Raw genomic sequence first — 12,217 nt, forward strand, 5'->3', positions numbered from 1 at the left:
ATTTTAAGAAAGTGTTAAGGGGGCTGGAGACATGGCTGTGTGGTTCAGAGTGTGGGCTTCTCTTGTAGAGGGCAGTGGCTAGCAACCATCTGTAACTCCAGTTCTGGAGGATCCAGTGCCCTCTTCTGGCCTGCATGGGTACTGCACACACATGGTGCACAGACACATATATGCAGACAAAATACTCATATATATAAAATAAAAAACAGAATCTAAAAACAGTGTTAAGTAATGCCCAGGCCTTTGCTTATAGCTTGTTGATTTGCAGGGAAACCTTCAGCCTTATGAACGTGACCATGTCTGCTCTCCTATAGCTCTTTTGACTTTTTGGACCCCCTCTTCCTCCTGAAATAAGACCAAAGTATAAACAGAGGAATCAAGTTTCTTATTTACCGTCATTCTGGCCTGTACTCTGTACTGTTTTTTAAAAGACAATCTTTGCTGCTCTCTGTATATCTGATTTGTTGTCTGAGTTGAGAGGGACAGGGTGGTGCCCAGGAGATGCCAATCTCTGCGTAGATAGCAATCACCTGTGAGGAGGGCAAATGCCTCTTCATGTGAGGGCCACAGTAAGACAATTTCAGGCACAGGAGTTATAGGGACATCAGATCTCTGGGCCTTTGATCACAGAAGTGGGTTGCAGTGAGGTGGGTGGTTGGGGGTTGAATTCAAAGAAGTGTTTTTATCTTGAGAGACTAGGCCTGCTGTGATCAGCAGGGTGCAAGGGTACAGGGGAGGGGTGGGGGTAGGAGTGAGGGTGGGGGGAGGGTTTCTCTGACCTCACTGAGTCTACTTTTCTTCATCTATGAAAGAGAAACAATGGCCCTGCCTAATGGGGAGAGTTAAGTGACATGAAATCGACAGTTGCTAACAGAGAGTAGGTGTCTACCAACCTCTCTTCCCTTTCTCTGCTCGCCCAACGGTTATCATTCATTTCCCGATGCGGCCCTTGCCAGTTTTACCTGTCTGCATCCATCAGTATATGGCGAGATACACGCCGTGGAGAGTAACTAACCCACAGTGTCTCCCAGTGACCATCAGGTTTCTGAATGAGGAGGGCTGAAACCCACAAGCATCATGGGAGTCAGTGACAGGAGATGGCGGTAGACAGGCACACACAGTCAGAAAGAGAAGCGAAAGGACTGGAAGGGCTGCACAAACCATCTGGGAAGCACTGGGGAAGCAGCCCAAGGAAAGAGAGGGGAGGGGACGCCCGCCCACAGTGTGTCAACTGCTATTTTATGCTGTTTAAATCTCGTGCAATGGTGTATGGTGGGGACATCGTCTTTCTTTCATACATGAAAGTGGTCAGGGTAGATAGGTGCCAGTGCTGGTAGGAGGCAGAGACAGGCTTTGAATCAGAATGTACAATGCTCTGATAGCACGCCCTGCTCGTAGGAAGAAATAAGAACCAGAAAGGGCCAAGGGGGAAAGAAACTTCATCACGGAGGGCCAGTCAGTGCTGATGGCCGAGCTCGACCTCCAACCTCGGTGTCTTGCCTAGTGTCAGGCAGTTTCCCGTCATACACTTTGCAGATGTCCTATGGGCTGGGTTTGGGGAAAACTCTTAACCTTCTAGGGTCTGATTTGTTTCTCATTCTCCATATTCTCCCTTTCCCGTGTCAGCGGATACCGGCAAAAACGCGGTGAATTGTACCTACAAGAACGAGGATGACTGTGTCGTCAGATTCCAGTACTACGAAGACACCAGTGGGAGGGCAGTCCTCTATGTGGTGGAAGAGCCTGGTACGTGAGCCCGAGGCCCCAGCCCTGCCCCTAGGGAGGGAGAGACGACCCTGCTAGGCAGAAATTTCCCCTTGTAACCCTTTCAAACAAAACAGGCCAAAGAGGTGGGGGGGGGCTCTATATTACTAGCACTAGCAGGAAGGTGACTCACCGGGGCTGGAGAGGGCTCGCATGGTTAAGAGCACTTGCTGCTCTTACAGAGGACCCGAGCTTGGTCTCCAAGACCAAGGTCAGGTGGTTCATATCTAGCATGACTCTCAACCTTTATATATGGGCTAGTGAATAGAAAAGGGTGTCATCCTCGTTTTGCTTAGAGAGCCCAGGGAAAGCTGTCATGGGAAGGGCAGAGAGGAGCCTGTGTACCTGTGAAGGAACACACGTTATGGTCTGAGCACAGCTTCCTACTCACCCCTGCCCTAGCCCGGGCTCTCAGCCCTTGGCTGTTGGCTCTGCACCTCACCTCACCTCTTTGCTACACAATCTGCTGGTGATCCTGTTGGCTCACTAACCCAAATCATTTGGCTTAGGATTTTGAGACTGGGAGTATAGAGTCATCTGATGCGACCAAACAACCCGGGGTCAGGGTATGGTCACTTTTCATGTTCTCAGCCAGTACATCCATTTTTTTCTTTTCAAAAACACATTGGGAAATGGGATCCACAGGTCTAGTGACCTACAGGTGCCCTTTGACATCGTGGTGCTGGAAATAGAACCTGGGGCCTCCTGCAGGTGCAGTATTTCCACAGTCAGACCCTCAGCTGGAGGGCCCACATCTCCTACCTCCTGGCTCTGCCTCTCCTTTTAACCAGTCCCCAGGATTTCCAGGGATTCTAGCTGGGAGCAGCACAGGCAGCTGGGGTCCTGGGGCATAGGGAGAGATTATTCTCTTTCTCCTCACCCCCTCATGGCCTTGCAGATGTTTTCTTTGGAAGACTGAGTCACCACAGGGCAGTAAAGAGCATTTCCAAATGGATTCAGCCACATGGAATGGGCTCTCTTCATTCTTGGCTAAGGCTGCCAGAAATAACACCATGGGTTGGTTCCGTGCAATATTTAGTATACACACACGAAAATAGTAACTTGTTTATGGGAAGTCAGATTGATCTGGACTTCCTATACTTTTGTTTACTACATCTGCCCACGCTACCAAGGCTTGTCTGGCTTTGGGTCACCCACTGGCTAAGAGGGACCTCTAGAGGCACCTTGCCTCTGGTCTTCTGCCTCCCACTCCTGGTGATGACAGACCGCTTTCCTCTAGAATTCCACCTGTGTTGCCCAGACCACTATGTGAAAATTTCACTTTGAGGTTTGAGGGTCAGGCCTATCCCAAGCTTTCAAAGAATTCACAGTTGTTTTTCCCAGAAGAACTGGGGACCTTTGCTCCTGGTAATTTGGACACTGGAACTTCACAAGCTCCCCCCAGGAGCCCCTTCATTATCGAGAGGTTGTAATTTGGTGGGTTGGGAAATGGCCAGAGTGGTTTGTGGTAGCGGTTGTTTTTGTGTAGTATGTGGTGAGCCTAGGGTGTCTGTTTAGAGAAGGTGGGAGATGGAGTGGAAAGTGGGTGTGACTTCCTCTCCAGACTCAGCAGCACCCATACAAGCAAACACCTGGTCTCATGACACTGGAGGGTGCCAGTGTGAGGTCACTTGTTAGACACCGGAGGTTTATGGGACGCAGAGCTCTTTAGAATAGAATCAGCTGACTGGTGGATAAGTATCACAGCTTCTGTCTGCTTTGGTTATTGGCTGGGTAGAACAAAGAGGTCAGCCTCCAGAAGGGTTATGATTTTAGATTACTAAATTATCTTGGCTGGCAGGCTTCCTGGTCCCCATGACTGCGGAGAAGGGCTGTTGAGTTTACAGCTCTCAGGGATTTAAACATCTGAACCAGGGCAAGAGATGCACATGCCGATGGGACAATAAATGACAAGGCTAGGTATGAGACACCACCAGTGACGATGGTGGCTGGTGTTTACCGAGGAGTCAGCTTTGTGCCAGGCACTGTTCTGAGCTCTTCAAATCTATTTAGCTCTGTCATTCCTCATCACAAGCTTTTGCCTGTGAAGGCTTTGTCCATTTTAAAGATGGAGAAACAGGAAACAGACACTTAGAAAAGTTAGTTTATTGAAGGCCAGATAAGCAGTGTAAGCATTAAAGCCAGTATTCAAACCCAGACAGTCTTGGCTCCTGAATGTCCAGTGGCCCAGACCCAAGGACAAGCCACACTCTGCCTGTGCTTAGGGGACACCAGGGAGAGGACTCTGGTAAGCAGAACACTAATGTTCTGAATATAAAAGAGCTAGCTGCTCCCACCGCTAGCCAGTGGCTGCTCTACAGGAATGTAAGTTCCAGGACTAGCAGGTATAGGGGTATGTGTGTGTGCATGCGAGCGTGCGTGCGTGTGTGTGTGTGTGTGTGTGTGTATGTGTGTATGTGTGTGGTGAGTGTGTTTGAATGTCTGTGTGTGTGTGTGTTAGCAGGTGTAGGTGTGCGTGTGTACATGTGTGTGCATGTGTGTGTAATGCTAGGGATAGAGCCCAGGCTTCATGGAAAATAGCAAGATGTTCACCACTAGGCTTAGTTACTCCCCAAATCGATTTTTTATTTAAAAATTTTTGTTTTTGAGATTTATATTTAAGAGCAACTTGCCTCACTGGACATGTGTGTAGCATATTCATGACTGGGTGCTGGTGGAGGTCGGAAGAGGGGGAGTCAGGTGATCTGGAGCTATAGATGGGTCTGAGCCACCATGAGGGTGCTGGGAACTTAATCTAGGCCCTCTGCAATAGCAACGGGTGTTCTCAGCTTCAGACCCATCCCTCCACACCGAATGGGTTAGGTTTAGCCTGAGAACCCTGATTTAGGGTACCCAGGGCAGATGACTGCTGTCCTAAAGATTGTCCTTTTTAAAAAGTGACGAACTTACTGTTTCTGATGGTCCCATCTTCAATTCTGAATCCCTTTGTTACGATCTCAGTCCTGGGAGTCTCTGGTGATTCCTGCTCTCTGTCTCTGCCTCCCAGAGTGTCCCAAGGGTCCTGATATCCTGGTGGTCCTGCTGTCAGTGATGGGGGCCATCCTGCTCATTGGCCTTGCTACTCTGCTCATCTGGAAGCTACTCATCACCATCCATGACCGGAAGGAATTTGCTAAATTTGAGGAAGAACGAGCCAGAGCCAAGTGGGACACAGTGAGTGGCTGTGCTTAGCTTTGAGTTCTCTGGCTGTGCTTAGCTTTGAGTTCTCCCGAGTCTTTGGTTCATGAACCCGAGGTTGGGGCAGGAGATGCTCAGTGGTCAGTCAGCCTCGACAGTTGTTCCCCAGTTATCCTTCTGTTCTGGAAACTGGGAAATGTTTTGACTGTTCTTTTATCTGTATGTTGCTATGAGACCTCCCAGTCTTCTACCTTACAGTGACCACGTGTCCTGATCACTGAGCTCACACGGGATACTGTGACAAAGGGAGCAGCTTAATTCTCCAGTTGAGGGGACAGGGCAAATCTGTATCAGGAACATGTACGGAAAGTGACATAGCAGAGAACGTCTCCTGAGGGCTAAATGCTTGTGACACTTTATCTCCATGACAGCCCTTTTGCTGGACAATATTATCATTCAGATCCTATAGTTAAGGAAACTGAGGGCAGAGAAGTAGAATAGCTTGCCTGACAAAGACAGGGATGGGGCAATACAGGAATTACTTTCGGGGTCAGCCTCTTAGATTTCATGGCCTTACATCTGTTTACCTCATTTTTCTCTTTTCCTTCAAATGAGAGGTAGTAGCTTGCAAACCAGGAGGATCCTCTGGAGACCCCAGAATACCGTTTAACCTGATTTAATCCAATCAAATGAGCATCTAAACAACAAAAGCCCCGTGCATGTGTGTATGGCCATGGTGTGTTTTCAGAGGTCACAGGTCAGTCTGCAGGAGTCAGGTTTGTCTCCCAGGTGGGTTCTGAGGACCAGTGTCAGCTGTATCAGGCCCGGCAGCAACAGCCTCTGCCTGCTCTGCCAGCTCGCTAGTCCTGATGAGCATTTTTTTTTTTTTTTGAGAACTGTTTATTTAATTTTAGGTCCAATTTCACTTTACTTTTCCTAGACAGGCCGAGAATGCTAATGTACAGCATTTGAGCCGCTGAGGGACGTCTCTAGATTTCTTGGCATGGAGGGGACGTTCTAAATTTCTTGACTACCATTAAGGGGGCTTCATTACTTTCTGTTAGGAAATAATTTGGGAAACCTGGTGAAGGCACACAACAGGTCTGTGGGTAGCAACTGACCCGAGAGATGAGATAAAAACAAGTTAGGAATAATTTCAGCAAAAGCTGGGCTCTGTGTTCTGACCCCACCTGCTACATTTTCCCTTCTGGCTCCCATCGCCTGGCACTGCCTTAATGAAGGGAAAGAAAGAGTAGGGACAGAAGAAGAAATGGGAGAGGCAGGGCAAACAGTATACTATTCTGGGACTGACAAATATTCTTCCACCCAAAGTGACTGAATTAAAAACCCTTAGAAACAGTGGCAGACCAGCAACACAGCATACCTCTCCCCTCCTTCTCTCCTATCCCCATCCTAAGAGTTGATGTGTAAATGTAAGCACTGGCTGATTTCTGACTCCAGAGAGGGATGTCCTGGATAAAATTCCCAGATGATGTTTAACCGTTTGGGGTAAGGAAGTGCATGGAGCTGACCACAGTTTCTCCTCTCTTCCCTCTGCAGGCAAACAACCCGCTGTATAAAGAGGCCACCTCCACCTTCACCAATATCACCTACCGGGGGACTTAATGAGAAGAGGTCATCCTTAGGCCATCATCAGATGATGCCAGGACTGTGGGAGTCTCTGCCATTATGTTTACAGAGGACATTTGTGTGTGTGGGTGTGTGGGTGGGATTTGGGGCATGGGTTGGGCTGGGCTGGAAGAATGTCAGTACGTGGGAATGTATCTCTCTGTGTGTACTTATGTGTGTGACGAGTGTGGGGAAATGTGTAATTTAAAACTTGTGTCTCACAGGCAGAGCTCCACAGCCTTTGTCCTCAGGGGCCCTCCCCAAAGGATTCTTCCTGCTTAGCTTGAGGGGGACTCATGATGCCCGGCAGGTGCTCATTACCTCTGAGAAGCTAGCTTGCCTTGTCAGGCCATTCTCCCAGAAGAGAAGGGCAGGGCTGAGGTCCCCCGACCCCCATTCCAGAGGAAGTGGTGTCAAGTCTTGGTTCTATACCAACTTTGTAATTTTCCGGTTCTTGGAGCTGACTGTCAACAGCTGTGGTAGAAAGTGCTTGGTGTTGAAGCTCAGCTGTATTGTCTGTGCCTCTGCCCACCTCCCTCCCTCAGGCTGATGGTGGAGTTAGGGAAGAATCGAGTCCTCAAGAGTTGCCTGTGGCTTTTGCCAGCACCTCAGTCCTGCTATGGCTCTCTCTCTCTCATAAGGAAAGTCCTTGTCACCTGGCTCTTTGGCCTGTTAAGGGTGAGGATGGCAAGGCCACTCAGGGGTCATGCATGTCCTGTGGGGTGTGCCAGCACCTCCAAGTTCATAATCACAGCCATTCAGAATTGCCTCATTGGTAGCTCTTCCCAGGAGATTTGTGAACATGTGTCATTGTGTCAACACCATCTCTTACCTCCTGCTTCTACACCCTCATGGCCACAGACTTGTGCTATGGGCTGGGGCTCTCACTCATGGTCAGATGCTTTCTCCTCAGGGGAGAGTGCAGTGGTCAGAGCTGGAGGTCCATCCCCACTCTCCAGGCTTTCTGCTCCTCTTTCCGGGCGCCTCCACACACCTCATCCTATGCCTCTGTGTGCTTGCTACACCCATCCATGGGGGTGCTTGTGTGTATCTACCTCTTCGGTGTCTTGTGAAGGAGTCCCCCGAGTCTCCCATGAGTCTGTTGAGCAAAGTGCCAGGGAGGAGTTGAAAGGCCAGTCAGAACTGCATGTGTGGCCTATTCTCCTGTGGGCTGGACAACCTCATTTTATCTCAGCCTTTAATCTGGGAGGCCACAAGTGCAATTTTATTTTATTCCCTATGGGGACACCCAAAACTATGAGGCCCATCACTCTAAAGGAGCACGTATATAAACATGCTTGCATTATTATATTTATAATTTTGTATGATGACAAAGGAGAGCATAAAAACCCCCACACAGACTGTGTGGCATACATTCTTAGTAACTTGCCAGTCAGTTGCTGGGTCTGCAAGGGGCTTCCCTCTTCCTGGAAGCATGTGAAGATGTGGACACACTGAACCTTTCTTGAGGAGGTTTCTCAACTGGCTGTTCTGTTGGCCCAGCAAGCATGGTTTGCTTAGATCTAATGTTAAAAATCAGTGCTTACCACCCAGAGACAAGAGGCCTATAAACAGCATCTTGATGATCTGAGACCTGAGTCCTGGCCTCGGGATCGCTGTCAAAACATCTGAAAGTTAATTCAGGAAAGCCATTCCCGCCCCTCCCCCCTCTGGAGTTCAATATTCTTTTGGATTTGGTAACTTGGAAAGTCTATTTCAAGTGTCAGTATTCTTTTTTTTTCTGAAAGACAGGGTCTCATGTATCCCAGGATGGCCTTGAACTTGCTATGTAGCCAAGGATGACTTGAACTTCTGATCCTTTTTCTACACTTCTCAGGTGCTACAATTACAGGCATGAGCTATCCTGCCTGGTTTACGCAGTGCTGGGAATAGAACCCAGGACATCACACATGCTAGGCAAGAGCATTACCAAGTGATCTGTATTCCCAGCTTTAGTATCAACATCCTAAGATGCCGAGAGTAAATACGGTATCAAGCCTGCCGTCAAGATTCTGTGTGTGTATAAGGAGACTGGAATGTTGGCCAGTAGTAGAACAAGCAGTTACGGAGTGTCCTGGGTTTGATTCCCAGCACTGAAAACGTGTGTGTGTGTGTGTGTGTGTTGTGGGGGGAGAGGTGCTGTTGCTCGTGTTTGTCTTTCAGTTTCCAGACTGAATGCCTTGGCTTTCACGAGAGCAGATGCTATTCTTATAACTTGTCTCAGCGAGTCTCATTCCTTCTCAGACTCCCTTCATCTTTTGTTAGTGGGTGCCTCTGATGTAGCACTTAGTTTTTATCCAATTTGTTCTTTCTTGTTCACTCTGCATACAGTTGCATCTGCATACCAGGGAGGACCTTTAGTAAGGGGTGGCTGATCCAGATGTTGGTGTGTTGAGCAGGCCTTGAGTACAGGAATAAGCCAGTGACTGTCCTGTCGTGCCTTTGGGTTACTCTTGGCTTAGGTGGTGGGAGTACAGTAGAGGGACGGGGAAGATGGCCAGAGATCCATCCTTTAGCTACTGAGGCAGAGTCCGTGAGAGTAGAGTGGGGTTTTCTTTAGAGAAGACTGTTTAGGTGAGGAAACTAGCAGAGGAGGACGGAAATATAGTAAAAGAGTGAAAGGTGAGTAGGGACCTTGTCTGTTTCTGGACTGAGGTTTGTGGTGCTTGGGCAGCAATGCCGGTCAGTACACGGGCCTATCTGTAGCTGTTCTGTCCGGAGGCCGAGGAACAGTCTGAGTGGTATCCAGAGGATGAACGTCTAAAATTGCGCTGGGAATGAATCCGCAGCACAGAGCGGCTGTGCCCGTTCTCTTACAGGTGATTTCGGTCCAGTCTCAGTGTCTGAGGACAACAGGAAGAGACAGAGAATGCCTGGCAGGCAGCTCTGTTCCCGTTCTTTCCCTCAGAGAGAGTCATTCTGAAGCTGCCCACAGCAACATCAGGATCTTTGTCTTTGTCCATTTTTGGTTGAACTTGCTTAAGTGCCTTCCTGACACCCTCCCCACCTCCTCTGAGTTGTGTAACAGAGAATTAAATGTGCTTTCCAAAAGAACTGGCCTGAGACTACTCCATGTTGTTATATCTGTTTTCGCTGGGTGCACAGAGTGTCACTGCTTCCAAAGTGACAACTTTATAGAAAGCAAGCTTCCGGATGTAACAGGACGGTGCCTGCCGTGGGAGCTGGAGCTGGCTTCTGAGTCCAGAACTTTGCTATTTTCAAAATGAGCAGGTTACTACTTTCTAAGGTATTATTATTTTAAGTTGGGGGTTATTTAGGATCTTTTGCAAACAAAGTAGAACATGTCGTCAATATAGTCCAGGTTTTGCCTGTAGGAATCACGAGTAAAAGCTCAATGACAAATGACTTGCAGGACCGTTTACATGCCAAACTTCTACTTAAAATGGCTAGTGGCAAATTATAGTATCACCTAGAAAGTTTTGTTTTTGTTTTTTGCTTTTTAAATGCAGTTGAGAGGCTGGAGAGAGAGCTCGGTGCTCAAGAGTGCTTTCTGCTCTTTCAGAGGACTGGAGTTCAGTTCCCAACTACCTTCAACTCCAGGTCTAGGGAATCCCTTTAGGCTCCCGTGGGTACCTGCATACATACGTATATACACACAGACACAGTCAGACAGAAACACACACACGCACACATACACACTCACAAAGAAATGAAAACTGACAAGTCTCAGAACCACAGCCATACGTCCTGAGAACTGTCGAGTAGTCCTGCTGCTGTAGGTGTGTGGGTACACAAATCTGGGGAGTGCAAGTGAGACACTTCCCAAGGCCTCTTAGTACAGTCCTGAGACACGGAAAACCAAAGGTAGAAGAGGCTGCTGCCAGGGAGAAGGACATACCTTTTCACAGGAAACCTTGAAGAAAAAGTATACAGTAAAATAATGTTTGGAACATAGCACGGTAAATATATAAGCAGCAACAGAGCTATTGTCAAGTATTCTGTACTGTACACAACCGATGTGTTGCACTTTGGCAGCAACACATTTACGTGTGAATAAGAAGCATTTTTGATAGCTATGATAACACCTAGTGATATAAAAATTCAGCTCTCTTACAATCTCATGAGACCACTGTCATGTATACAAAATGTTGTCATGTGTCATGTAAGGATCGAATAATAAATGCAGAGACCCACAGCCATACATTTTACACAAACACACACACACACACACACACAGAGTAAATAGGTTCCTTGGAACACTCAGCTGGCACATTTAAGTGGGTAGGAATCACCATCAAATCTCCCCCCCCCCCCCAGAGCTCAGGGACCCCATGGAAGAGAAGGCTGACAGAGAATAGGAGCCAGAGGGAATGGAGGACACCAACGAGATAAGACCCTCTAAATCAGTATGAAGTCACAGAGACAGAGCAGCGTGGATGAGGCTGTATGGGTCCACACCAGACCCTCTGCATGTATATCACAGCATTCAGGTTAGTGTTCTATGGGACTTCTGAGTGTGTGCCTTCTCTTGGGCTCTTTTCCTTCAGTTGGTTTGTCTTGTCCAACTTTGACATGGTAATTTTTTTATTATATTTTATTTTGTTATATTTTATTATCTCATAGAAGCCTGTTCTTTTCTAACAAGAGACAGAAAGGGAGTGGATTGGGATGGAAGGGGAGGTGGGGAGGGACTTGGAGGAGTAGAAGGAGGGGAAACCATAATTAGGATTTATTATGTTAGAAACGAGTCTATTTTTAATAAAGGGGGAGTAAAGAAGAAAATCTGAGGGTAGATCCCAGCTATCTGTGTTTTAATGCCCCCTCCCAATGATTTTGCTGACTGCTTGTTTGAGAGTAGCTAACTTTAGAATGCTTGATGACAGCTATGTTGCTGGCATATCCATGTCCTCTTGAGATAGATATTTATTGGACAGATTCAGAAAACCAGATATTAACTCAGGAAAATTCTCTTTAAACCTCTCTTTTTAAAAATTGTGTGTGTGTGTGTGTGTGCGTGCACGTGCACATCACAGTATGTATCTGAGGTTAGAAGATTCCTTGGTGGGAGTTGGGTCTCTCCTTTCATCAAATGGGTCCTGAGGATTGAATTCAGGGTTTGGTGGCAAGTGCATTTATTCACTGCGCAGTCTTGCCAGCCTTGAAAATCTACTTTTGATCTACTTTTCATCTTGGAATTCTTGAGTTTCTTCATATCACAGGTTCCTTAAAAAACAAACACGAAAAACAAAACAACAAAAACTAAAAGAAGCAGTATGTCTGGATCCCTGAAAAAACACCAGTATACGGCTACTTGAGTATAATAACTTTTCTTTGCCTCATAAATTCCTTCTATAATAATGAGCATTTGGGGATGGGGATGGAGAAAATGCTCAGTGGTTAGGAATCCGTAATTGTTCTTTAGAAGACACAAGTTCAGTTCCCAGTACCCACATAAGGCCTCTTACAACTGTCCGTGACTAACTTCTAAGGATCTCATGCCATCTTCTGGAGTCTGTGAGCACCTGCACTCAAGTGCACAATCCTTCCTCCCTGGGCAGAATTAACACCCCCCCCGCCCCGCCCCCACAAAGAAAACAAAACAAGAAAGGCTTGCCAGAATGTGAAGAATGTGACGACACATGAGGAGGCCAATCCCAGCACTTGTGAGATGGAAGCAGACAGATGAGGCCAATCCCAGCACTTGTGAGATGGAAGCAGACAGATG

General features: G+C 47.4%; 1 protein-coding gene across 1 annotated transcript in view; it reads left to right on the forward strand.

Annotated features, from left to right (window-relative positions):
* The window catches only part of Itgb3 (integrin subunit beta 3), a 55,668-nt gene extending 48,909 nt beyond the window's left edge, over positions 1-6,759 (forward strand). The window contains exons 13-15 of the mRNA XM_021176848.1: positions 1,627-1,746; positions 4,772-4,938; positions 6,463-6,759. Coding sequence (XP_021032507.1) covers positions 1,627-1,746; positions 4,772-4,938; positions 6,463-6,528 — 353 coding nt within the window. The 3' untranslated portion in view covers positions 6,529-6,759. The remainder of the gene's footprint in view (positions 1-1,626; positions 1,747-4,771; positions 4,939-6,462) is intronic.
* Positions 6,760-12,217: the final 5,458 nt, after the last annotated feature.

Source organism: Mus caroli, chromosome 11, assembly GCF_900094665.2.
Source record: "Mus caroli chromosome 11, CAROLI_EIJ_v1.1, whole genome shotgun sequence".
NCBI lineage: Eukaryota > Metazoa > Chordata > Mammalia > Rodentia > Muridae > Mus > Mus caroli.